We start from the raw sequence: 27,996 nt of genomic DNA, 5'->3' as shown, positions 1-27,996 counted from the left end.
AACAGAGGATAAAAACGGGGCATTTATTATCACAAGCTGTTTGCTGCAAGGAGTTGGGAACGTGGCTCCAGTTCAGCCCTGCTGCTAGCAAAATCTGAGGTGCAGGAAGGCTGCAGCCCACCCTTGCGCTGGTTCGGATCAGGTCCTGCATTTCTCACCGGTAATTTTTTTAATAGAAAAGTGGGAGAGCAGGCATGAAAAGCGCCTGGTGTTGGATCAAGTTGGACAGGCCTTCGGCCATCCTCTGCCCTGGAGGCTGCGATCCAGCCTGCGGCAGAAGGTCGTAGCAGCAGTCGCTCTATGCCTTCAGGAACTCGTAGATCTCCCCCGGCTTCTTGCTGTCCTTCAGGAAGCCAGCAAAAGCCAGGAAGCGCAGGACAGAGGTAGTGAGCTTTATGGCGGTGACCTGGAACCTGGTTTGGTTTTTTTAGGGTGGTGATGGAAAGAGAGACGAAAAGAAGTCAGCCAGTAACTGAGCCAGAGGTTTGAAATACCACAAAACAAATGGAATACCGTGAAAATCCCTGAAACGAGAAGTAATCGACTAGAAATATTATCTTAGGAAAATAAAATACAAACCTCGTTTCACTGACCTATTCAGTTTCCTCAGAAGGAAAGAGAAAACTCATAAACCTTAAATGACCAAAATTCAAAAAAAGGGGGTAGAACTCCCAAAAATTCTGCAGTATTATAATCCCAGCTCAACCTAGGTGAAGCAATGAGCAGTAATAAAGGATTGAGGACTATTCTGAGGAAACTGAATAGTTCAGTGAAACGAAGTTTGTAGCTGGCATCCCGTTAAGACTTTGTTCAATTTTAGGTTTTTCTAATTTTTTTCCTTAAACTTTTTGATTTTTATTATTTAGTTTATTTTCATAAGATAATATTTCTAGTCGATTACTTCTCGTTTCAGGGATTTTCACGGTATTTCATTTGTTTTGTGCAATTTCTCGGTTCTGTGACTTTTTTCTACAGAGTTTTGAAATTCAGCAGCCGTCATGAAAGCAGATGATGCTCGACTGTGACTCCTATAATCTCCGGCCAGCACTGCAGGGCTGGCTGTAAGTCTTGGTCCAACAGCTAGAGAGCAACAGTTTGCATAAGGGACAGGGTTGGTTATTTAAATTGACTGGAGGTAGGCGTCGTTTGCCAGGGCTCCAAGGCCAATATCTGGGGGGCACACAAACACACACACACCGTACCTGAGCGAAAACTCAAACACGAAGGTGTTCCAGGCCGCACGGATCCAGCGAACGAAGAAGATGTTGTTGATCCCTCCAGATCTTTGGCTAATCATGTGACTCCAGCATCTCACCGCACTTTAAAAGAGACAGACAGACACCAGAGTCTGAATCCTGGTAGTGTTTAGCGGAGAGGTTGCAGGGAGCAAGAATCACGCAGGGCATAAATTACTGTATTGATTATTGTAACTCACTCTACGTGGGGCTGCCCTTGAGACTGACCCAGAAACTTCAGTGGGTGCAGAATGCCGCGGCAAGACTCCTTACGGGGTCCTCGCCGCGAGATCACATTCATCCAGTGCTATACCAGCTGCACTGGATCCCGGTGGAGTACAGGATCAGGTTCAAGGTGCTGGTTTTAAACTTTAAAGTCCTATACGGCCTAGGACCCTCGTACCTATGGGACCGCCTCTCCTGGTATGTCCCACAGAGGACCTTACGGTCTTCAAACAAAAACATCTTGGAGGTCCCGGGCCACAGGGAGGTTAGGCTTGCCTCAGCCAGAGCCAGGGCTTTTTTGGCTGTGACCCCGATCTGGTGGAACACTCTGTCCCAAGAGACTAGGGCCCTGCGGGACGACATCTTTCTGCAGGGCCTGCAAGACAGAGCTGTTCCACCAGGCCTTTGGCCAAGGCACAGCCTTTGCTGATCCTCGTAGAACTCTAGCCCAGTGGTTGCCATTTGATCTTGAATTGATTTTAGAATATTGATTTTAGAATGCTGTGTTACTTCTATTGCTGTTAGCCGCCCTGAGCCCGGCTTCGGCTGGGGAGGGTGGGATATAAATAAATTATTATTAATATTATTAAAGGCATAAGAGGTGGCTGCTGGATCAGGCCGGGGGGGGGGGACCCATCTAGTCCAGCCTCCTGCTCTCACAGTGGCTGAACTACATGCCCATTCTGGGAAACCAGGATCAGAGCACAAGAGCATTCTCTCCTAGTGCTTTCCAGCCACTGACTCCAAGGCGTCCCACTCCCTCACCTGTGGGCCATGATGTAGTATCGGTCCACGGGGGTCCCCAAGGCCACGTTGATGCCCCGGACGGTGTTGATGTTGCGGAAGACGAGCAGCATGGAGCGGGGCAGGTCCTTCAGCACCTGCATGATGCGGTCAAAGCGGTTCTTGGCCATGTCCTGCATGTAGGCCGTCTCCTCGCGAGTCAGCACGTTGGACAGCACCAGCTGAGCCATGTTGATTGGCCGCTGCAGCAGCATCTCGCAGAACAGGAAGTAATCCTGGGCTGGGGGAGGGGAGGGGAGGGGAGGAGCTTAGGTGCCAAGGGCCACGCCCACGTTGAGCACAGGACAACGGTGCAAAGGCAGGAAAAACTGTAGAGGCAGAAAGGGCCATCTGGTCTAACCCCCTGGAAAGCAGGAAGTGGCGCAGTCAGATCTCGCCTCTGCCAGGAACGGAGGCCGGCGGCGGCTTCAGGAAAGCCAGCCCATCTGCATCCCGGGGATCATAATAATGTTAAGGAGAGAAGCGAGCCTAAAGCTGGCCTCTCCAAAACAATTATTCACATTTTATTCAGGGGTTCCGTTCCAAGTACAGTCATACCTCGGGTTACAGCCGCTTCAGGTTGCGTTTTTTTGGGTTGCAGACCGCCGAAACCCGGAAGTACCGGAAGAGATTATTTCTGGGTTTCGGCAGTTGCGCATGCACAGAAGCGCCGAATTGCAACCCGCGCGGGTTGTGAACGTGCATCCCACATTGAGCGTCCACCGTATACACAAAAAGGTGTATTCTTCTAGGAGCAAACTCCATGGCATAACCCTGTGCTGGGTGAAGGACCACATTCTTCCAATGTTCAGCTTTGCTGGTTAACCCCCTTTGGGGTTCTGTTATGAGGAAGGGAGGAAAACCCACATCCGCTTTCTCATTTCCAAATTAGCAAAGAACAGGGAGGAAATGCACACAGTACCTGTTGCCCTTACCCTCCATGGGTGCTGCGTGCAGAGAAGCTGTCTACCAGCTCCATCTGGTACGCAGGCTGAGACCCTCCCTGCCTGTGGACTGTCGCCAGAGTGGTGCATGCTCTGGTTATCTCTCGCTTGGACTACTGCAATGCGCTCTACGTGGGGCTACCTTTGAAGGTGACCTGGAAACTGCAACTAATCCAGAATGCGGCAGCTAGACTGGTGACGGGGAGCGACCACCGAGACCACATAACACCAGTCTTGAAAGACCCACACTGGCTCCCAGTACGTTTCCGAGCACAATTCAAAGTGTTGGTGCTGACCTTTAAAGCCCTAAATGGTCTTGGTCCAGTAGACCTGAAGGAGCGTCTCCAACCCCATCGTCCAGCCCGGACGCTGAGGTCCAGCTCTGAGGGCCTTCTGGCGGTTCCCTCCCTGCGAGAAGTGAGGTTACAGGGAACCAGGCAGAGGGCCTTCTTGGTAGTGGCACCCGCCCTGTGGAACGCCCTCCCTTCAGATGTGAAGGAAACAAGCAGCTATCTGACTTTTAGAAGACATCTGAAGGCAGACCTGTATTGGGAAGTTTTAATGTGTGATGTTAGCCGCCCAGAGTGGCTGGAGAAACCCAGCCAGATGGGTGGGGTATAAAGAATAAAATAATACAGTGGTACCTCGGTTTACGAACTTAATCCATTCCAGAAGTCTGTTCTTAAACCAAAGCTATTCTTAAATTGAGGCACGCTTTCCCTAATGAGGCCTCCTGCTGCTGGTGCCCTTCCACCGTTTGGATTCCGTTTGTAGAACAAGATAAAGTTCGCTAACCAGAACACTACTTCTGGTTTTGCGGAGTTCGTAAACCGAATAGTTCGTAAACAGGGCTGTTCTTAAACCAAGGTACCAGTGTAAATAATAATAATCAGCACCTCCCATTCAAAGAAACACAAAATCCATGGGGAGCATGACCCTCAGCCAGTGTGTGTGTAAAAGGGGAAAGATTCTACCTGCTGACTGGGAGACCCTTAAGGCTGCCCCCCCCAGCAGCTCTCAGCTGCCCCCTCACCTTTCACACCCAGCTGCTTGGAGTACATCTGCATGCCAGCATCATCGTGCAAGATGATCGCGTGCCACAGTTTGCACAGCGCTTCCCGTTCGCTGGAAGAGACGGAGAGAGCAAAAATCACAAGAGCTTCCTTGCCAGGGAGCCAACAGTGAGAAGGCCTTTTGGGGAAACAGACTAACACTGGCTCAAGATGGGACACCTGCTACCAATGGAGATCTATCGTCAGAAGAACTGGTCTCGTCTATGAGCTCGGCAGCTCAAACGGTCAATGCAAAACAACCCAAAATCCTATACGATACATCTTTATTGTCACTGTCCCATACAGAGCAACGAAATTGAAAAATCTACGTAAGACTTTCAAAACCCAACAAGCCTGCTATCCCAGCTATCCCAACCTGGTTAGCCCCCTAAAAACTCCGATACCCCATTTTAAAATACAATATACTCCAACACAGACCCCTTACAATGCGTTTAAAACCAAAATCGCATTTGGGTAGAAACTGTGTCTCAGGCAGCTAGTCCTAGTCTTTATACTGGACATTGCTACCGCTCACTCTGGGATATAGCGATAACGGAGAAAATCACACACAATTTGAGGTTTTGGCAAAACACTAGAACCTAACTCCCACTTGCTGTTATAAACCGCTCTCTCTGTTTTTATATACGTTGTAAAACGGAATAAAAACATATTTAGCTCCCCAAAAGGGGGGGGGGGGAGCGACAAACACCACATCCAAGTGGGATGCTATTGCAGCAGCCCAATACCCCCACCACCCCGCCACCCTGAAATTACTCAGGGCCTCGTGGTGACTTACTTCTCGTGAAGGATCTCGTACAAGCCGTGATCAAGGAGGATGAGCTGAACCTTTCCATCGGGTCCCTTCTGTACCAGCACTGAGAGACGAGGGGAAGGAGGGAGGCAGGGGGTGAAGATGATTCTTGCCTCAGTTATAAATAAATAAATAATATTTTTTTTTATTTATACCCCGCCCTTCCCGGTTCAGAAAACCGGGCTCAGGGCGGCTAACAACAAATTAATCGATGCAACAAAAAGCAGAATAAAATACAGTATAAAACGTGAATAACAATAAATTCAGAATTCAAAAATCAATTTAGGGGGGAAATCCATCCGATAAACATTAGATGATCACCAGGGCTAGCTGGCTAAATTAGTCCTATCTGGGCCAGCGAGGAGACCAGGGGAGAATGAGCTAGAATCATAGAATCATAGAGTTGGAAGAGACCACAAGGGCCATCAAGTCCAACCCCCTGCCAAGCAGAAAACACCATCAGAGCACTCCTGACATATGGTTGTCAAGCCTCTGCTTAAAGACCTCCAAAGAAGGAGACTCCACCACACTCCTTGGCAGCAAATTCCACTGTCAAACAGCTCTTACTGTCAGGAAGTTCTTCCTAATGTTTAGGTGGAATCTTCTTTCTTGTAGTTTCCGTGTCCGCTTCTCTGGAGCAGCAGAAAACAACCTTTCTCCCTCCTCTATGTGACATCCTTTTATATATTTGAACATGGCTATCATATCACCCCTTAACCTCCTCTTCTCCAGGCTAAACATGCCCAGCTCCCTTAGCCGTTCCTCATAAGGCATCGTTTCCAGGCCTTTGACCATTTTGGTTGCCCTCCTCTGGACACGTTCCAGTTTGTCAGTGTCCTTCTTGAACTGTGGTGCCCAGAACTGGACACAGTACTCCAGGTGAGGTCTGACCAGAGCAGAATACAGTGGCACTATTACTTCCCTTGATCTAGATGCAATACTCCTATTGATGCAGCCCAGAATTGCATTGGCTTTTTTAGCTGCCGTGTCACACTGTTGGCTCATGTCAAGTTTGTGGTCAACCACAAACTTGTGGGGTCCCAGAGCAGGTAATCTTCATAAAAAGGGGAGGGGGAGGGAAGGAAGGTTATGGACCACGTTCTCCAGGAAACAAGGGAGGGGGGCACAGAAAGGGTCCCAGCAACTAGGTCTGGCCAGCTTCCCAGTTTCAGTTCTTTCCCACCAGCCCCAGGTAAGCCTGCAGAAGCTTGTTAGACAAGGTCAGAGCAACAGACTTTCCTCCCCCCCCCCCCAGAATGCCCCCTCAGCTTCTTCTAGCAGCCCACACCAGAACCCCCATCCCACCCTGACCCCACACTCTGTGTCCATGTATCTCATCTCATCCTTTGGCCCAACAGCCACTACAAGCAGTCGGAGACAGGACGAGCAGAGCAACAGGAAGCCCGGTACGTCCATTTACTTAAGACCATGACCCCTATGGGTCTGAATAGCTATCAGAATTATACATCATTTCTTTAAGACCTTTAAATTAAACTGCAGCTTTTAAATTAAAGTTCAAACTCTATGCCTTTAAGAAGATCTAGGGATTCTCATCTACCCCTTTAAGCACATATAAAAGGTAATAGACTCACTTCCAAACTGAAAATGCACAGAAAAGCTCAAGATACACGTTGATCTACCCACACTTTGGTAAGGAATCATACGATTATAGGCTGCCTTAGAGTTTTTAATTTGATTCAACACATATTATTATTAATATTCATTATTTTCAGTTGTTATCTCTGAGAAACGTAGAAAATAACAGGATATATTTATACGAATTCTTGAAACTTACACGACCCCTTAAAAATGAGGTAAGGAACCAAATGTTGTATAATACTGTTTTGAAATTTATGACTGTTTTATCATTTATGCTAATTTAGAATTTGAAGGTACTTTCATGTAATGTTTGATACTTCCAGCTGATGAAGGTGAATACATCAAAACAGGGCCCTGTCCTGGTTTCTGATCCATAATTGACTTCTGACTTCTGCTCAATGATTGAAACTAAGACCTTCACGTTGAATCTGACTATAATAATAATAATAATAATAATAAATTTTATTTATATCCCGCCCTCCCCAGCCGGAGCCGGGCTCAGGGCGGCTAACAACAATCAAACAATCGCACATTCTAAAAATATTTCATTATAAAAATCAATTAAAATCAAATTAATGGCAACTGATTAAGCAAGATTCTGTGCAGGTTGCCAGAGGAGGGAGCCAGGCTGCGCCCTGACCAAAGGCCTGGTGGAACAACTCTGTCTTGCAGGCCCTGCGGAAGGATGTCAGGTCCCGCAGGGCCCTAGTCTCTTGTGACAGAGCGTTCCACCAGATTGGAGCCGCAGCCGAGAAGGCCCTGGCTCTAGTTGAGGCCAGCCTAACCTCTCTGAGGCCTGGGACCTTGAGGATGTTATTATTTGCAGACCGTAGGTTTCTCTGTGGGGCATACCAGGAGAGGCAGTCCCGTATGAGCTAACATGAACTTATCTCTACTCATAAACTCCTATCTCTAATTCTGTAACAAATTATTGTGTTACACATATCCTTATGAGTTTGAGTTTGTAATCTCTGAGTTTGTAATCTCTGTTTGAGTTTGTAATCTCTATTTGAGTTTGTAATCCTTGTAAGAATACATACTTTTGAATGGATTAGTTTTTGTTACAATTGACTATTGGTTTGCGAGCAGGGACCACTCCCACTATTGTAACTTACATTGGCCAGAGTTCTTGGTGTGCTTTTTTCTTGGTATATTTAATAACAAGAACTCCAACTTATTTAACATTAGCTCCCCAATTAAGCCCACATGCCCTCTTCCCTGGCTGCAGCCCTCTGTACCGTTTCCTGGGTGGGGATCGGCATGGATGAATCCGGTGAGGAAGATCTGTTCTGCAAACGCCTGGACCAACTTTTGTGCGGCCTGAAAGACAACACAGGAGGGCAGGATGATGGGGAAGCCCAGGCCTCTGTGTGAGCACAGGCAATCCCTCTCCACCCCCAATATTAAGAGGCAACCCCTCCCTCAACTTACCTAGGGGGTGGGAGGGATTACCTGGTGTGGGGGTTGCTAAGAGGCAAGGGGGGCAATGGAGGTGCAAAAGCCTTTCGGACTTTGCTAGTGTTGCTGCATCAAGTTCATCAATTCTGTTGAATTAACTAAACTAAATGGTTTTAACCCAATTATGGATTACAATAGGAAGTAAAGATTAGAAATTCGTAACTGGGGGGGAAATGATATTGGTGTTATATAATATGAAATTGGGAACTTCTAAATATGTGATATGATGAAATTCGGATTGGAGGGTGTCAAAGAAGTCTTTTAACAATGTAAATATACCAGGAAATAAGAAGAAATAATTCTTCTTTCTTTCTTTTTTTTTTTTTTGTCGCTCCCCCCGCCAGAAATAATTCTTCTTTCATTGTTTTGTTAAGTGTAATGTTTTTCTTTTGTGTTTATGTTTTTGTGTTATAAGAGAAAACCAGTAATTTTTTTGAACAAACAAACAAACAAACAAACAAACAAACAAATAAATGGTTTTAACCGGCTTTTGAATGTGCAATTCACTGTTCTGAACCTTACAGTGCTTTCATCTTCCTTGCTGGGTCGTGCAAACTGCTAATTCTGAACAATGCTTCCGATAGCGTGGGAAACAAAGGGGATGAGTTATGGAACCAAGGGGGGCGGCAGTGGTCCCCAAAAGTCTGGGAAGCACAGATTTGAATGCAAGGGAGATTTAAACGGGTTGGGAGGAATCATCGCTCAGGGACGGGGCTCATTAGTCTGCATGCAGACGTTCCAAGGTGGAATCCCGGCCGCCTTCAGTTGAAAGGAGCCAGTGATGGGGAAGAGCCAGAGGGCTGCAGCTGCCCATCAAGAGAAGACAACAGCCCAGAATTCTAGGGTTTGGAGGAGGAGGAGGAGGAGGAGGAGGAGTGTAGCATATAGTTTGCACCTGGAACATCTGTGTGCAGAGAAAAGGGTGATGAAAAGGACATAATCCTGCTGGATCAGGCCAGGGGCCCATCTAGTTCAGCATTCTGTTGTCACAGCGGCCAACTGGGAAACCAGGGAGCAGGATTTCCAGCAATTGGGATTCAGAAGTATTGCTGCCACCAACTGTTGCTGACACCCAGCTCTACCTCTCCTTTAAACCAGAACCAGTGAAGGCTGTGAAGGTCCTGTGTGAGTGCCTGGAGGCGGTTGGAGGATGGATGGTGGCTAATGAATTGAGGTTGAATCCTGACAAGACAGAAGTACAGTTTTTGGGGGACAGAGACAGGGAGCTGGTGGGTGTGGGGGATTCCCTGGTCCTGAATGGGGCAACTGTACCCCTGAAGGACCAGGTGCGCAACCTGGGAGTCATTTTGGATTCACAGCTGTCCATGGAGGCGCAGGTCCATTCTGTGTCGAGGACTACTGCAATGCGCTCTATGTGGGGCTACCTTTGAAGGTGACCCAGAAACTGCAATTGATCCAGAATGCGCCAGCTAGACTGGGGACTGGGAGCAGCTGTCAAGACCACATAACATTGGTCCTGAGAGATCTGCGTTGGCTCCCAGTACGTTTCCGAGCACAATTCAAAGTGTTGGTGCTGACCTTGAAAGCCCTAAACGGCCTTGGTCGTGTATACCTGAAGGAGTGACTCCACCCCCATCGTTCTGCCCGGACACTGAGGTCCAGCTCCGAGGGCCTTCTGGCGGTTGCCTCCCTGCGAGAAGTGAGGCTACAGGGAACCAGACAGACGGCCTTCTTGGTAGTGGCGCCCACCCTCCCAGCAGATGTCAAAGAGAAAAATAACTACCTGACATTCAGAAGACATCTTAGACACCCCGCAGCCCTGTTCAGGGAAGTTTTTAATATGTAACGCTGTACTGTTTTTAACATTTGATTGGGAGCCACCCAGAGTGGCTGGGCAAACTCAGCCAGATGGGTGGGGTATAAATAATAAATTTATTATTATTATTATTATTATTATTATTATTATTATTATTATTACTGTAGAGGCAAAGCAAAGCCTTCCTGGCCAGTAGACTTCAATAGCCCTTTCCTCCCCTTTGAATTTGTCCAGTCCTCTATTAAAGCCATCAAGGTTGGTGGGAAGGCGTTCCACAGTTGAGCTAGGCGATGAGTGAAGGAGGGATTTCTCCTATCTGCCCTGAAGATTGCAAGATCCGCCACGGCTTCTACCCATCAGGGGAGCCCACACTGGCCAAAACGGAAGTCCAGCCTGAGCCGGCAGGAAGGCCGCTTCCGATTTCCGCATGAAATACGTACAATACACCCCACCACTCCCTCCGAGGCCAGGAAGCGAAGATGTTGCTGCCTCTGGGGTGGTGCATGAAGGAGGCAAGCTGTTCAAACCAGTGTGGGACGGAGCCTCTGCTGTTGACCACCCTTTCCCTCCATCCTGCCCCCCTGACACTGCCCCTCCACCCACTTACGTCCTTGGCATGCAGGCCTCGCCTCTTGATGCCCTCCACGTCGTTGACCTTGCAGCCGTCGTAGAAATCAGCTGTCAGGACCCTCTTGGGGCAGAGAGAGAAAGGAAAGAGGACGTCAAATGTAGCCAGAGAGCAGCACGCACAGTCCTGTTTTGCTTTCCAACCTGAGCCATGGACTGCTGAGGCCCCGAGAGGGAGAGAGATCTGATATTATTATTATTATTATTATTATTATTATTATTATTATTATTATTTATTATTAAATTTTCGGTTTCACAATTTAAAATACTAATTTTACACCCTTAACGTATCAATGACTTCCCTTCTTCTCCTTCCACAGTTCATTTTACGTATGATAAATCCCTGCATATTTTTCAAAAACTGTACCATTCAGTATTCCATTATTGCATCCATCAAAATGTATTTATCTTAATGCTGTCAGCGTTCTCAGCTGTACACAATTATTTCCCATATAGTCAATAAACGTTGTCCAATCTTCTTTAAACGGATCTGGGTTTTAGGCACAAAGCCATTAGGGGAACGGGACTCGCTGGTGACCCTTTTCCCACCTGCCTTGCCCCACCTCCCAAAATATGATTTGTGGTGTAATTGTGATGGCTTATAGGGACGCAGGTGGCACTGTGGGTTAAACCACAGAGCCTAGGACTTGCCGATCAGAAGGTCAGCGGTTCGAATCCCTGCGACTGGATGAGCTCCCGTTGCTCGGTCCCTGCTCCTGCCCACCTAGCAGTTCAAAAGCACGTCGAAGCACAAGTAGATAAATAGGTACCGCTCCAGTGGGAAGGTAAACGGCGTTTCCGTGCGCTGCTCTGGTTCACCAGAAGCGGCTTAGTCCTGCTGGCCACATGACCTGGAAGCTGTACGCCGGCTCCCTCGGCCAATAAAGTGAGATGAGCGCTGCAACCCCAGAGTCGGCCACAACTAGACCTAATGGTCAGGGGTCCGTTTACTTTTACTGTGATGGCTTCCAGTGTTATTATTTATTGCACATAAGCCACTTTGCGACTCATGCAAGTGAAATGCAGCACAGATACAGAAAAAATAAAAATTCTATTTCCACAGAAAATAAAATAAAATAAAATAAAATAAAATTATAATAATATAATATAATATAATATAATATAATATAATTAATTTGCTGCCCATCTAACTGGGTTGCCAATCAGAGAATTGGAAGGGTGCCCCAGAGGTCATCTAGCTCAACCCGCTGTAATGCAGGAGTCACACGCAAATATTGGGCAGTCCTGGTCAGGTCTTTGTGGGGACACTACCTGGAACCCCGAGAAGATGTAATGCGGCAACGACCCGAAGCTGGTATTCCGCCCCCCTCCACACACACACACTAATGCAGAAAATGTACTTGTCTCAGGTGTGGGGGGGTTGTGTGCACAGAGGGCAGGCTTCCCCAAGCTGGTGCCCTCCAGTGTCTCAGGCCACAACTCCAGCAAGGTTGCCTGATTGCTGATGCAAGTTGGAAACCAAAACCCCTGGACCAAAACCAGGTTGGGGATGGCGGAGATGCTCTTTCAGCTGGCATGGGGGTGAGTAAGAATACAGCCCCCCCCCCCCAAAATGATTTCACTCCTTTGGGCTGGAAGTGGCCAAGTTCCTTCCCCAAACTCATTCATTTCTCTGCTCCACCCACCTCCAGCCATCAATTGGAGGGGTGCAAATATCCAGAGTGTGGGGGTCACGTGGGACTGCTATGAGTAATTATGAAAAAGCCATTGTGTCCGCCATGAATGCATTGCATTGACAGGGTTTCATTCATTGACAATCATTTCTGATCGAATCCCACAGGCCTCTCCATCTCTGCCATTTGCTTTCTCTACGCCTGACAGGCACGTGTAAGCATTCTGAAACACAGGCCAGTTGCTTCATGAGGCATCCTCAGTACATAAAGATAGTAGGGTACTTTGATGTAGTTTAATCTTTAGATAGATCTGAAGGGCCAGGAAGAGAGTTCACAAGGAGATGGCAAATACTGCCATCCTGTTTATTCCTGTCTATGACCTCCGGGGTTTTGCTGAATGCATTCCTCCTTTTATTCCTATTTTATTTACTCTGGACTACTATGCATGCTCAAGTAAGAAATAGTTTCTTTGTAGTTAACAGAATTTCTTCTGATCTGACTTTGTCCCACGTGGGGTTTTTTGAAATCCTCAGAGGAAATCTGATTGGTTCTTACGAACACTGTGTAAAAAGTTCTTTTGTGAATAAAACAACCTGGGCCGAGGCATGGAGAGGAATTATTACGACCTGGGCACCTCCTCCCAGAGTTTTGCTGGTCAAGCCTCGTGTGTATTCTATTGATCAGATTCCAATCCTTCGTTGCTTTGGGAACGCTACGATCAATGGCTCTTTTATACACAAGCACACAGAGACACCTCCCTCGCCACCACATCCTGCCGCCATGCGCAGAGACGCACCTTGCTGCTTCTCTCCCAGTACACCCGAGGAACCACCACAAACTCAAAGTGCTTCAGCTCCTGGGCGCAGCGCTCCGAATTGCGCGCCTCGTTCTCAAAGTCCAGCTCCTGGGCCAGCGTGTCCTTCAGGTCCTGGGGGGCAAGAAGGGGAGCATTGAAGGGGGACCAGGAAAGCGTTACGGGAGGGGTGTGTTATTGGGTTGTTGTTTTTATTCTGATTATATATGCTGTAATCTTTTCTGTGAGCCACCCTGAGACCTCCGGGTATAGTTTGAAATACTTTATTGTCACTTGTACAACTTGTATACAGTGAGATTACATGAGCACCCCCCACTCAGTTCTCTTAGTCTTAATTCCCCTCGTTTACTGACACACACACACCAAACTCGAAAGTCAGTTGCCCTGTTGTTATCTTTTCATTCAGCAGACTAACAGCCCACGGATAGAAGCTGTTCTTTACCCGGTTGGTGCGACTAATCCTGCTTCTATATCTTCTGCCTGAGGGCAGGAGATCAAGAAAGTGCCGGCCAGGGTGTGAATCATCATCCCTGAGAATTTTCCTCATGTTCTTTCACTATTTCATCCAGCAGATTCACGGGACAGCCCATAATACCTTGTGCTGTATTCCCCACCCTCTGTAGGCACCTCCTATCCGTTGATGTCAATCCCAGCGTCCCACACCGTGATGCAGTATGAAAGGACACTTTCTATTGTGGACCGGTAGAAGGAGATCATCAAATGTTGATTGGGCGATATATAAACTCAATAAATAATAATACTAAAGCCATCCAAGTTGGAGGCCGTCACTACTTAAGAAAATAGGAGGAGCCTCCTGGATCAGGCCTCACGGGGGCCGACCAGATGCCTGTGGGAAATCTTCAAGCACGACCTGAGCACAACACTATTTCCTATTGTTGTTCCCTATTATCCGGAATTCAGAGGTAGAGTGTCCCTGGGCATGGAGGCTCTGCTATCCCAAGAGACCTCCCTAAGAAGAACCCTGCTGGATCAGGCCCCATCTAGACCGGCATCCTGTCTTCACAGTGGGCAACCAGATGCCCCAAGGGAAAGCTTGCAAACAGGATTCGGGTGCAAGAGCCCTTTTCCAATCCTGTGGCTTCCAGCAACGGGCCTTCAGAAGCCCTGCTGCTCCAGGGAACATTCCTTCCACCCGCCACTTCTTCTAATTCGCCCCCCCCCCCGTGGCGATCAGTGGGGGAAACAGTAGGGGAACCACCCACCCACCCCCAACTAAGAGCCCAGCACGGCGACCTTCAAGACCCAGCTGAACCCAAAGCTAGGGTGCATCAGCGCCACGATCTGCAGCAGGAACTCCAGCGTGCGAATGTCTCCGTCAAACCGGTCCCGCAAGTCAATGTACTGGACCTACAAAGGGGCGGAAAGGGAGAGACTGGGAATCTGGGGCGGCAGAACCCCACAGCTGCCCCACAAGGCCTTCCGAGAGCACAGTGGTACCTTGGTTCTCAAATGCCTTGGTTCTCAAACACCGAAAACCCAGAAGAATTACGGGTTTTGAACATTTTTCGGAAGCTGAATGTTTGATGCAGCTGTTGGCTATCGTTTCCAGGGCGCCTGCACCAATCAGAAGCTGTGCCTTGGTTTTCGGACATTTCAGAAGTCAAACGGACTTCCGGAACAGATTAAGTTTGGCGCTTTTGTTTTTGCTATTTATTTTGCGTTTTTGTTTTTGGGGCTTTTTCGGTTAATTTGTTTTTGTGACTGTGTGGAGCCCAGTTCAGCTACTGATTGAACGACTGCGTGACTGTGGAAATGGATAAAAGCCCCCCATCCAAACAATGACTATCATCAGTGTAGGTAAGAAAAAAATAATTTTAACTTTTATCATCTACAATACTAGCTTGTTTATTTTATAGTACAGTACAGTGGTACCTTGGGTTACAGACGCTTCAGGTTACAGACTCCGCTAACCCGGAAATAGTATCTCAGGTTAAGAACTTCGCTTCAGGATGAGAACAGAAATCACACGGCAGCAGTGGGAGGCCCCATTAGCTAAAGTGCTGCTTCAGGTTTAGAACAGTTTCAGGTTAAGAACGGACCTCCGGAACGAATTAACCCGAGGTACCACTGTACATTGATTATTGCTTTCATTTTATGGATCAAGGGTCTCGTTAGATACTAAAATTAATGTTAAATTGCTGTTTTTGGGGTTGTTTTTAAAAGTCTGGAACGGATTATTCCATTTTGTATTACCTTCTTTGGGAAAGCGCGCCTTGGGTTTGGAACACTTTGGTTTTGGAACGGACTTCCGGAACGGATTAAGTTTTGAGAACCAAGGGACCACTGTAATGGGGGGGAGGGATGCAGCACAGCCACGGACCTTCACGGCCACCGGGGTGCCGTCGTGGAGCTTTGCCCGGTGCACCTGGGCCAAGCTGGCAGCGGCGATTGGCTGGTAGTCAAATTCCAGAAACAGCTGGTCCGCCTTGGCTTTGAAATCCTCCAGGAAGAGCTCATCCACCTGCAGACAACGACACGTGGGGAAGACGCTTAAGCCGGCTTTGCCCAGCCTTGGTCGCTAGAGAGCTTGCTCATTCTACTTATTTATTTCGCAAGAGTCATTTGCCGACCGATTGTAAAAAAGCAAAGCAACTGATTGAAGCGGCTGGACTGCAGCTCCCACCCAGCCGAGCCCACGGTGGGAGGAATGGCAGCAAACTTGCTTTACCTCCTTGTAGCCGCGGGTGAGGGCGCGGTCCTCCAAGGTGCGCAGGGTGTTGATATACTCCGGGGGCAGGAGGTGGTTGAAGGCGCACAGGCCCTGGCCCAGCTTGACGTAGAGGCCCCCGTTCCGGATGGCGCCGCGGACGATACTGTCAGCCGCCCGCTGGTGGCATTCCGAGAGGACGGTTTTGTACCCTGGGCTGTTCTGACGACAGGGAAGAGGGGGAAAGGGGTCAGAAACTGGTGGCCCTGAGGGTGGGGCAGGGGGTACGCCTGCAGCCCTCTGGATATGGCGGGTGGACTCCCGACATCTTGGAAGCCACCTTGAGATCCTCAGTCCTGTATACCTGAAGGAGGGTCTCCACCCCCATCGTTATACCCGGACACTGAGGTCCAGCTCCGAGGGCCTTCTGGCGGTTCCCTCGCTGCGAGAAGCAAAGCTACAGGGAACCAGGCAGAGGGCCTTCTTGGTGGTGGCACCCGCCCTGTGGAACACCCTCCCACCAGATGTCAAAGAGATAAACAACTACCTGACTTTTAGAAGCATCTGAAGGCAGCCCTGTTTAGGAAAGCTTCTAATATCTGATGAATGATTGTATTTTAATGTTTTGTTGGAAGCCGCCCAGAGTGGCTGGGGAAACCCAGCCAGATGGGTGGGGTATAAATTATAATTATAATTATAATTATAATTATAATTATAATTATAATTATAATTATAATTATAATTATAATAATAATAATAATTATTATTATTATTATTATTATTATTGGCCAAAAGGTGGCATTTAAACCGTTAGATATAGCTCGGTTGGTCTGAGCTCCCCCTGCCCCACTGAGACCCGACCCTTCTGGGCCTCACAAGCCTGCTTGGCAATAATAATAATAATAATAATTTTTAAAATTTATTTATACCCCACCCTCCCCGGCCAGAGCCGGGCTCAGGGTGGCTAACACCAGTAAAATTACAATAAAAACATAATGGGGGGGGGGCACGGAAGCAATTTAAAATACAGGTTAAAATACAATTTAAGATGCAGCCTCATTTTAATAGTACAGTCATATCTCGGGTTAAATGTGCTTCAGGTTGAGCGTTTTTGGATTGCGCTCCGCGGCGACCCAGAAGTAACGGAACATGTTACTTCCGGGTTCCGCCGCTTGCACATGCGCAGTCAAAATGACGTCACACGCATGCGCGGAAGTTGCAAATCGCAAGCCGCGCATGAGCAGACGCGGGTTGCGTTCGCTTCTGGATGCGAACGGGGCTCCGGAACGGATCCCGTTCGTATCCAGAGGTACCACTGTAGCCCATAAATCAAGACCATAAGGGGAGGGAAACATAAGGGTCAGACTGAGTCCAAACCAAAGGCCCGGTGGAACAGCTCTGTCTTGCAGGCCCTGCGGAAAGATGTCAAGTCCCGCAGGGCCCTGGTCTCTTGTGACAGAGCGTTCCACCACGTTGGGGCCAGTACTGAAAAGGCCCTGGCCCTAGTTGAGAGCCGGCTGGGTTCCCCTGAACGGCTCAGAGCTTCAGAGAGAAACAGCAGGGAACCGTACCTCGTCCAGGCCCCGCAACGAGATGTGATGCGTCCACCAGTAATCCAGGGAGATCTGGATTCCCAACTGCAAGGACCTTTGCGAGAGAGGAAAAGGAAAGTTACCGTTCTGCACCCAACAGAATTAGTAGGTGTTTCTTCTGGTCTGCTGATAAGCCTTAAACTTGAGAGGGAGAAAGATCTGTCCATGCAAATTCAGGATTCTACATGGGATGGGCTATGGCCATCTGAATCATCTTAGGTCAGTCTTGGTTTACGTGAGAGTGTGTTCTATGAAAATCCTATAAGGATGGAACGGGACAACACGGCAACTTGCCCACAGAACTGTTGAAAGGGTTGTGGAAAAATAGGCACTTTTCTCAGCTATGGTGGGACTGCCCACAGGGATTCAAATTCTGGGCAACGGATTGTCGAGAAATGTCTGAAATACTCAAACAACTCACTGCAACTTTGCCGCAGCTCTGTTTACTGAATCTATGGGATAATCAGCTGAAAGGGTTCAGCTCTCAGAAACTATTGACATGGATGCTAATGGCTGCCAGAACCTCAAATGCCCCCAAATAGGGGGAAAATTCAGGACTTGTGACTTTCACTTTTGGTATAGTCATACCTCATGTTACGTTTGCTTCATGTTATGTTCTTTCAGGTTACGTCCTGCGGCGACTCGGAAGTACCGGAAAGGGTTACTTCCGTGTTTCGCCGCTCGCGCATGCGGAGAAGCGCAAAAGAACGTCACGGGCATGCGCAGAAGCGGCAAATCGCAACCCACACGTGCGCAGACGCACCACTGCGGGTTGCGCTCTTTTCATGTTGCGAACAGGCCTCCGGAACGGATCCCGTTCGCAACCAGAGGTACCGCTGTAAATATATGCGGACCTCAGCATCACCTGAAAAAAGTAACTTAGGACCCCTCACTCTCAGCCAAACATCCCTCCCTTGCAGGATTGTTGTGAGGCTAAAAGGGGAAGGGGAGAACGAGAGACAGCCACCTTGAGCTCCTTTGGAGCAAAGAAGGCAGGATGTAAATGCAATCAATAAATTAATTAAACAAAATCCCTCCCTCCCTGGGAAAGGGGAAAGGAAAGAGCGTGTCGCCAGCCACCTGGTAAAGCGCCCCAGTCCTTCGACCAGCAGCCTCATCCTTCGCCGTTCCGGCGTCTCGGCCACCCAGTAGCGGATCCCAGCTGCAAGGGGGAGGCCCACGGACAGCCCCAGGAACGCCTTCTTCAGCAGCCCCCTCTGTCGACGAGAGCTGCAGTGGGGCAGAGGCGTGAGCAGAGACCCACAGCACCACCCCTCAAACACCTGGCCCTCATTCCGCACAGAAACCCCCCCTTCCCCACCCATTGAAAAGCAAAGCACGTTAAACAGCACTGCAGAGTTGGAAGGGATCCCCCAGCGATCATCTAGCCCAACCCGCTGGGGACACCTGCATGGCAGGGGGTTGGAGTAGGTGGGCATTGGGGTCCCAGCCAGCTCTGCCAATCTGCGATGGCTTTGGCCAACCTGGCGGCCTTCGGGTGTTTGGGACTACCAACATCTGGATTCCTAAGCATCTGGAGGAGGTATACCTGGATGGCTGGGAATCGGAGCGCTGTCTGCACTGGGGTGCAGAGATCAGCCAAGGGGTCTTCTTGCGCTGTAAGAGCAGTAGGTGAAAGCGGCAGATCTGGACCTGAGGAATAGGAGGGGAGAGAGGGGCTTAGAATGGCTGAGAGCCCCAGGGAAGGTAGGTCGACCCTAGTAATAACAACAACAACAATAATAATAAATTTTATTTATGCCCCACCCTCCCCAGCCAAGGCCGGGCTCAGGGCAGCTAACACCCGATATAAAAGCAAATTGATTAAAATACAACTTAAAAACAAGATTAAAATACCCTATTTTTCGCACCATAAGATGCACCTGACCATAAGACGCACCCAGGCTATGCTCAGCGTTCCCTTTAAAGAGCCGCGTGGAGCGTGTGTGCGATGCCTCAGGGAAAAGCCCCCAAGAGCCGCACACACGCTCCGCACGGCTCTTTAAAAGGAGCGCGGCTCTTGACAATGGATTTATCTATTGAAGAAAGGAAGGGACTTGACGCAAGTTATGTTCCTGAATAACAAAAGCCTCTGTGGAGAACAAGAAGTTTCTGAATTAGAAGGTTTCTGCAGCAGAACAGGAAAAAGCAACCTGAGGAATAAGAGCTGGACCAAATTTGAAGCTGGAGTATTTGGAACATCCAGACTTTAAAAGGACCAAGAAATAGAATTTAAGTTAGACTCTTAAACATAGAGGTCTGGATGGAAGAACAATGACTTTTTCTGAGAGTTTTTTCGAGATTGGACTTTCTGAAATTAAAAGCTATCAAAAGACGGCAAAGTGGAGTTGAGATATAGACGTGGATACACCAGGCTGGCAGTAGACAATGGATGAACTTTGGGGATTGGAACCGGGGAATGGGGGGGGGGGGAGATTTGGAATCCAAAGGCTGTAAAATTATATATTATTTCTTTCTTTTCTTTTTTCATGTTTGTTGTTTGAAAATAGGGGAATTCGTGGAAGGGAAATGGGGTCGATCTTAGGGAATTATATAAAATATAAGGAGAAATGGTTCATTAAGATAAATAAGATAAATTAATTTGGAATAAATGGGTTATTTAAAATTACAAATAAGGTTTTAAAATTTGGGGTAAGAATCTGTGGAATCAATTTAAGGGAAATGGAATACAAGAGGGGGAGGGGGGGGAAGTCCGGGAAAGATGCCACTGAAACCAAGTGTAAATCATATTTGTTTTTTCTTTCTTTCTTGCTATCTTTCCTTTTTATTCTGGAAAATTTTTAATAAATATTATTAAAAAAAAATAAAAATAAAAATAAAAATAAAAGGAGCGCGGCTCTTGTGGGCTTTTCCGGGAGGTGGAGGAAGGGGCAGAGCTTGGCTAAGCCAGAAACTAGAACAGCGAGAGGGAGCGCTGAGCAGTGATCCCTCTCGCTATTCTGGGTTCTGTGATAGCTGCGCAGCCTGCATTCTCTCCATAACACACACACACATCCCCCCTTACTTTTTAGGAGGGAAAAAGTGCATCTTATAGAGCGAAAAATACGATACGACATTAAAATATTAAAACATTAAAATACGGCCTCATTTCAATGGAAACTCGAATCAAAAACTTTTTGGGGATGAAAACGTCAAGTCTTCACCAAGGCCAACTATCCAGACTGGTCCTACGTGGGCCAGAAAAAAGCCAGGGAAGTCCCCAAGTAGGAGTTCCATCACAGAAGGAGAAAGGAAAAGGAAAGATGGGGAGGGGATCAAGTTGATTCCAAGCCAAAGGCCAGGCGGAACAACTCTGTCTTACACACCCTGCAGAAAGAAATCAGATCCTGCAGGGCCCTGGTCTCATGAGGCAGAGTGTTCCACCAGGCTGGGGCCAGTGTTGAAAAGGCCCTGGCTCTGGTTGAGGCTAATCTGACTTCCTTAGGGCCCGGGACCTCTAGGGTGTTGCTGTTTATGGACCTTAAGGTCCTCCGTGGGGCATACCAGGAGAGGCGGTCCCGTAGGTACGAGGGTCCTAGGCCGTGAAGGCAGCCCAGTTTTCGGGGTGGATGTGGGTGCAAGCAATGTCAAACCCAGTTCTCCGAAGCCAAAAGAACAGCCTGCGCTCTCAGATGGAAACTTGTGGGCACATTGGTTAATTTTTTTAATGTATGCAGCGACAGCAGCAAGAATATTGCATGCTCAAAAATGGAAAGAGGAGGAGGTTTCGACAAAGGAAGAATAGCCAATGGAAAGGATGGATTAAGCAGAACTGGCAAAGCTAACAGCAAAAATCAGAGGTCGAAATGGCAAAACGTTCTTTGAGGACCGGGAACCTTTTGTAGAATAGCTGAAGAAGCTTTTATGTGTTTATATGCCTATCGCACTTTTAAACTTAAAATCCATTGTTGTTGTACGCCAACCTGACTGGAAGAATCCGCGACCAGAAAGAAGCGGAGAAATAAGAGGATTGGAAAAATTTTAAAGAATATTTGGCTAAATATTGTAACATAAGATAAAGAGAAATTTCTTGGTAGTAATAATTAGGCTTAGGGGTAGAATAAGAATATGTTGTTAATAGATATTAAGGATTAGAATATTAATTAAAATGAAGAAGTCAGTAAATGAAAGAAGTTAATATTATTAGAACTATGAATTTGGAGAACTGCTAAACTGGTCATATAATCAAATTCAGTTAGAAGGGACTGGAGGAAGTCAGTTATCAATGTAATGAAATTAGGATTTGGAAGTAAAAATCCATTTTTATGTGTGTGTTTTTGTGTGTATTGTAATGTTTTTCTTTGTTCTTGTTTCTTGTTTATGTGATAAATGTGAAAACCAATAAATAAAATTGAGAAAAAAATAAATAAAATCCATTGTTGTACATCGCTTTAAATGTTTGTTTTGCTATTGGGATTGCAGTTCCATTTGCGTTTTTCAAGCTGGTCTCTGACCGTAATAAATTTCATGTTGATTCATGTATCTAAAGAACTATTATCGTTGCATGAAAACACGAGCAGGATTTGAAACAGCAGCAATATTAAGGCTAATAATTTAGGATATATATGTGGAGTATTGTAAGTTAAAATATGCAGCATCGATAGATAAATATCATGGAGGGGGCGATGGGAAGTCAATGGATAAACATTGGCGATGATGATGTGCGTGAACTTTTGAAAACTAAAAAAAAATTTATTTATTTTAAAAGAAAGAAACTTGCAGGCACAGGGGGGACATGGAGACAAGAGAGGGGATGGGAAAGACCTTGGCCTCCTGTTCTCATTCCCAGGGATGGAGGCAGCTAGCAAGGACAGAGGCCTTTATATCAGAGAGAACATCTGCAGGACAACAGACCAGGCCAAGGAGAGGGCTAGGCTAGCCTGCAGGCTGCCGCCTTCCTCTCCCATCAGATCTCCAACCATCTGCGAAGCGCCTTTAGAAAGCTGATAAGAAGCAAATACACAGAGCAAAGGTCCCTCTGCAAAAGCGTAGGTGATGGTGATACAGGGACTGGCAACCTGCACGCTGATGTGCCAAAGGTGTTCAAAGGTTGGGTCCGGCAATCCTTGCAGCACCCTGGAAAGAGAGGAAAACGGGATTGCACCCATTTCGCAGATTGGGAAGACTGAGGCAGAGAGAAGAGAAGCTTGCCTAAAGGCACCAAAAGAGTATTTGGAAGAGCTGGGGCTTGAGTGGCGCCTTCCAAGCTCACACCAGGTCCCTGAACCACCCCAGACACAGTTTCCCAAGACCATTCTGGACCTCCTCAAAACAGCAACCGGCTATTTTATTTTATTTGCGGCATTGATGTGCTTTTCATCATCAGAATGGTTCTTGGGGTGGCTTACGGAAATTAGAGACAATCCTGGCCCACAGGTTCACCATCTTTAATAATAAATAAAAAAGACACGACATAAAAGGGAAAAAGGAATGGGCAGGAGGAGGAAAGAAGTTGGATCAAGCGCAAACACTTACAATCACCGTTCTTAAAAGCTGCAAAGTCAAGGCACAGGCAGAAACCATAGCTATGGAGGATGCTTTGGGGGCAGCCCACAGCACCAGTAGCCAAGCAGCCCTGCAGGAAAGGCCTCTCTCTAAGCCCCCCAAATGGGGTGGGGGGCCAAAGTGAAGCCCACCTCAGAGCCTGTTCTGCCCACCTTCCCATTCTGCCACAAACAGCCCTGCAAGGAAGAGTCCGGAGGATTTGCAGTGGAATTTAAATTGTTTTTTTTTATTTAATGCAGTTTCTTAATACTGTACTGGTAAGATACACTTTGGAACTCCTTGCCACTTGATACCAGCCAGGTGCCCTTCATTGTACTCATTTTGGCACCTGCCAAAAACATTCTTGTTTAGAAATGCCTAGACAGATGCTTAGAAAATTGGTGAGCGTTTCAACCTGTTCTTAGTCTACTGTTATTTTAACTTTCGGACAGTTTTAAATTACGGTTGTTAATTTTTCTTAGCAAGAATTTTACTGTTTTATCTTTTTATAGCCAACCACTTTGTAGTTTTGTTTTGTTCTTACAATCAAGCGGTATATAAATTTCATGAAGTAAGTAAAATGTGAAAAAACCTGATTTGGAAGACTTTGTATTATTGTACCCAACGATTTATTTAGTTTATTTACATTTTTAGACCGCCCTTCATCCAAGGATCCCAGGGTGGTTGACAGGGTGGATCACCCAGAAGGCTCTGTCCAATTCTATGACTCAAGGAGGCTGCAGGAAAAAAAGCGAATGCCGTTCTAGGCTGCCTCAACAGAAGTCTAGTGTCCAGATCAAGGGAAGTTATAGTCCCACTCTCTTCTGTCTTGGTCAGACCACACCTGGAATACTGTGTCCAGTTCTGGGCACCACAATTTAAGAAAGATGTTGACAAGCTGGAAGGTTTGCAAAGGGGGGTGACCAAGATGTTCAGGGGTCTGGAAACCAAGCCTGATGAGGAATGGTTGAAGGAGCTGGGTAGGTTTAGCCTGGAAAAGAGGAGGCTGAGAGGGATTATAAGAGCCATCTTCAATCTTCTGGTGGTTCCCTTCCTGCGAGAAGCCAAATTGCAGGGAACCAGGCAGAGGGCCTTCTTGGTGGTGGCGCCCGCCCTGTGGAACGCCCTCCCACCAGATTTCAAAGAGAACAACAACTATTAGACTTTTAGAAGACATCTGAAGGCAGCCCTGTTTAGGGAAGCTTTTAATGTTTAATAGACTATTGTATTTTAATATTCTGTTGGAAGCCACCCAGAGTGGCTGGGGAAACCCAGCCTGATAGACGGGTATAAATAAATTTATTTTAAATTTTAGAATGCTGTATTATTTTATTGTTGTTAGCTGCTCTGAGCCTGGCTGCGGCTTGGGAGGGCATGATATAAATAAAAATGTATTATTATTATTATTATTATTATTATTATTATTATTATTATTATCGCAAGGGCTGTCACATGTAGGATGCAGCAAGCTTGTTTTCCTTGATTCTGGAGGGGAGGACTCGAACCCATGGCTTCAAGTTACAGGAAGGGAGATTCCGACTAAACATCAGGAAGAACTTTCTGACAGCAAGAGCTGTTCGACAGTGGAAGATTGTGGACTCTTCTACCTTGGCGGTTTTAAAGCAGAGGTTGGCTGCCCATCTGTCATGGATGCTTCAGTTGAGATCCCCGCATTGTAGGGGGCTGGACTAGATGACCCTCGGGTCCCTTCCAGCTCGACGATTCTATGATTCTATGAGTCAACCTCAGCACATGCCAGCCACATCCTGGGAAGATCCTGGCAACCCTGCGCTTTGGAGGCCCCACTCCACAGATACTGGGTCCCCAGAGAATCTTCCTGCTGTGCTGGAAAAAACCAGGTCAAGACCAAGATTTCAAGCTCTCTGGGTGGCCCTTTCTGCCTCCAGCCTCATGCCCACAGCTTGTCCTTGCAGGCAGGAAACCAGCGCAGGGACAGGAGGGGTCCTGATTCTCCCCCACGCTGGGAACATCTCAAGGCTGGAAGAAAGCACAGCTGACAGCCGGCCGGCCCTCTGGACTGGACAGACAGCTGAAAGGATCTAGCAGCGGTTGCCAAACTTTTTCAGACCACCCTTGGGTTCCATTAACACGTCCCCACTGCCCTCCCCCACTATAATAATAATACATTTTTATTTATACCCCGCCCTTTGGGGTTCAGAAAACCGGGCTCAGGGCGGCCAGCAACAAATTTAAAACACTTCATTGATGCAACAAAAAACAGCATAAAAACATGAATAGCAATAAATTCAGAATTCAAAAATCAATTTAGGGGGGAAAACCATCCAATAAATATTAGATGATCACTCTATAGTTATTATCATTTACTACCAGACTTTTAGAAGACATCTGAAGGCAGCCCTGTTTAGGGAAGCTTTTAATGTTTGATGTATTACAGTATTTTAATATTTTTTTTGGAAGCTGCCCAGAGTGGCTGGGGAAGCCCAGCCAGATGGGTGGGGTATAAATAATAAATTATTATTATTATTATTACTAAACATGTACATTGCTTTATTTTGCCCAGGGCAACCCAAAGTGACTTACAACCAAACAAGCATTGTTCAGAATGGTTGGTGCTAAGAGAATAACACAGCAGAATTCAAAACAGGAAGAATTAATTGCACATTTATAAGTTCAGACTATTTCATTCGACAGAATTGATGGACCTGATTCGGGGATACCAGCTTTTCAAAGTCATTTGCACTTCTTGCACACACGCCTCTACTGCCACCCCCTCGCCTCTTAGAGCCCCCCAAGGAAAACCCCACTGTCCCAGGTGGCGCATGTTTTGGGAATGAGTTGCTCAAGAAGCTTTGAACGGGCGCAAAGATCTGAGCGGCAATAAACAGCGCGGAGGGCGAACAGTGTGGAACAAAGAGCCTGCTTGGGAAAAAGTAATTTCACAACATCTGCAAAGTCATTTGCAAGCAAATTCCATATGGGGGAGGAAAAGGAGCATGTCACAAAAACACATGGTTTCCATGCGCCGCACACAGAATGGGCCACTGCATTTCTGCCAATGTTTCTAGCTTTCCCCAATCTGCCAAGGGCGCTGTGCCACCTGCGGAGGAACAAGAGGAAACCCCAAGCCCCCCAACCCCATCCACAGCCCCCCAGTCCTCTGCACCAGCATCCACCCATTGGACAGACAGGCAGGGGTTGTGAAACCCGCCCTGAGAGGGGTGCATGGGTGTCGCACTGCCCTGGGCAGAAGAGAGGCTCTGCTGTTATTATTATTATTATTAATAAATATTATTTATACCAGACCCACCTGACTGGGGTTCCCCAGCCACTCTGGGCAGCTTCCAGCAAAAGAGAGGCTCTGCTATTATTATTATTATTATTAAATATTATTTATAACTGACCCATCTGGCTGGGTTTCCCCAGCCACTCTGGGCAGCTGGCAGCAAAGTATTAAAATACAATAATTCATCAAATAGGTTACGAGGGGGGCAGGATCTGATCCTCAACAGAGATCCAGAGAGCAACAAACTGGGGGGGGGGAGCACCTAAGAGCCCCACTCCTTTTTTTACTATTGTTATTATTTTACTTATTTATTATTTTACTGGTTGTTGTTTGTTTTTACTTATTTACTTATTTACTATTTCACTAACACTATTGTACTCTGTTCTCCCCACTCCCAAACCAATGAGCTGCCTCTCCAGGCTCTGGAGAGATTTCCCCCCTGCAGGAAAGAGACAGGGATGCCCCCCTCCCCACTCCCAGCCCCACACTGGAGTGGGGGGGGGTGCCCAGAAAGTACCGTAATGTGCATGGCAAAGGGGCACTCCTGCCCTGTTTGCAGCTGGGGGGTGTCGGAGGTGCATAAAGGAGGGGAAAGCCCCCAGTTGCAAAGAGAGGGGTGGATAAATATGATAAATTCAGTGGGGCAGAAAAAGGGGGGGTTACCGTAATGCGCCGCGATGAGCGCACCTGAAAAAGGGGGCGCTACCGTAATGCCCCGAAGAGAGACGCGGGAGGGGGGTCGGGGTGCATAAAGGAGGGGAAAGCCCCAGTTGCAAAGAGAGGGGTGGATAAATATGATAAATTCAGTGGGGCAGAAAAAAGGGGGGGTTACCGTAATGCGCCGCGATGAGCGCACCTGAAAAGGGGGCGCTACCGTAATGCCCCGAAGAGAGACGCGGAAGGGGGGGTCGGGGTGCATAAAGGAGGGGAAAGCCCCAGTTGCAAAGAGAGGGGTGGATAAATATGATAAATTCAGTGGGGCAGAAAAAAGGGGGGTTACCGTAATGCGCCGCGATGAGCGCACCTGAAAAAGGGGCGCTACCGTAATGCCCCGAAGAGAGACGCGGGGGGGGGGTCGGGGTGCATAAAGGAGGGGAAAGCCCCAGTTGCAAAGAGAGGGGTGGATAAATATGATAAATTCAGTGGGGCAGAAAAAGGGGGGGTTACCGTAATGCGCCGCGATGAGCGCACCTGAAAAGGGGGCGCTACCGTAATGCCCCGAAGAGAGACGCGGGAGGGGGGTCGGGGTGCATAAAGGAGGGGAAAGCCCCAGTTGCAAAGAGAGGGGTGGATAAATATGATAAATTCAGTGGGGCAGAAAAAAGGGGGGTTACCGTAATGCGCCGCGATGAGCGCACCTGAAAAGGGGGCGCTACCGTAATGCCCCGAAGAGAGACGCGGGAGGGGGGTCGGGGTGCATAAAGGAGGGGAAAGCCCCAGTTGCAAAGAGAGGGGTGGATAAATATGATAAATTCAGTGGGGCAGAAAAAAGGGGGGTTACCGTAATGCGCCGCGATGAGCGCACCTGAAAAGGGGGCGCTACCGTAATGCCCCGAAGAGAGACGCGGGAGGGGGGGGTCGGGGTGCATAAAGGAGGGGAAAGCCCCAGTTGCAAAGAGAGGGGTGGATAAATATGATAAATTCAGTGGGGCAGAAAAAAGGGGGGTTACCGTAATGCGCCGCGATGAGCGCACCTGAAAAGGGGGGCGCTACCGTAATGCCCCGAAGAGAGACGCGGGAGGGGGGAATTTACCTGAAACAGACCTGCGGTGAGGGGGAGCTGGTACCGTAATGCTCCTAAGAGACGCCCGCGAGGAAAAGCTGAGGTAACGACCTTGCGGAGGGAGAGGGCGGGAAAGGGGGGAGTTGAGGGGAAAGGGGGGTCGAAGGTTCTCCTCACCGTCCGCTGCAGCTCCATGGCGCCCCTTTCTTCCTGCCCGCCCGGAGGCCACGCAACCTCCGCCGCCGCCGCCGCCCGCCCGCCGCCGCCTGCTGCTACTACGACCGAAGCCGCCGAGCCTTCGGGCC

At 47.9% G+C, this 27,996-nt stretch overlaps 1 protein-coding gene and 1 long non-coding RNA gene across 2 annotated transcripts; both read right to left on the bottom strand.

Annotated features, from left to right (window-relative positions):
• Window positions 1-4: 4 nt before the first annotated feature.
• On the bottom strand, window positions 5-27,977 carry ADCK5 (aarF domain containing kinase 5). The gene is made up of 15 exons (XM_079984346.1): window positions 27,869-27,977; window positions 18,769-18,872; window positions 18,300-18,449; window positions 17,199-17,274; window positions 15,649-15,849; window positions 15,301-15,441; window positions 14,214-14,327; window positions 12,942-13,073; window positions 10,492-10,575; window positions 7,888-7,969; window positions 5,036-5,114; window positions 4,221-4,312; window positions 2,226-2,484; window positions 1,203-1,319; window positions 5-413 (listed from the first exon to the last, which is right to left on the bottom strand). The coding sequence occupies exons 1-15, from the start codon at window positions 27,884-27,886 to the stop codon at window positions 299-301; spliced, it is 1,764 nt and encodes a 587-aa protein (XP_079840472.1). The 5' UTR covers window positions 27,887-27,977; the 3' UTR covers window positions 5-298.
• Window positions 5,175-7,079, bottom strand: LOC307220629. Its single transcript, XR_013841007.1, has 2 exons — window positions 6,081-7,079; window positions 5,175-5,431 (listed from the first exon to the last, which is right to left on the bottom strand). It is a non-coding gene; the product is annotated as an uncharacterized lncRNA (long non-coding RNA).
• Window positions 27,978-27,996: the final 19 nt, after the last annotated feature.

Source organism: Podarcis cretensis (genome assembly GCF_951804945.1).
Source record: "Podarcis cretensis genome assembly, chromosome: 7".
In the NCBI taxonomy this organism is placed as follows: Eukaryota; Metazoa; Chordata; class Lepidosauria; order Squamata; family Lacertidae; genus Podarcis; species Podarcis cretensis.
The sequence above is the reverse complement of the archived record's forward strand: the minus strand, read 5'-3'. Positions and strand labels throughout refer to the sequence as shown.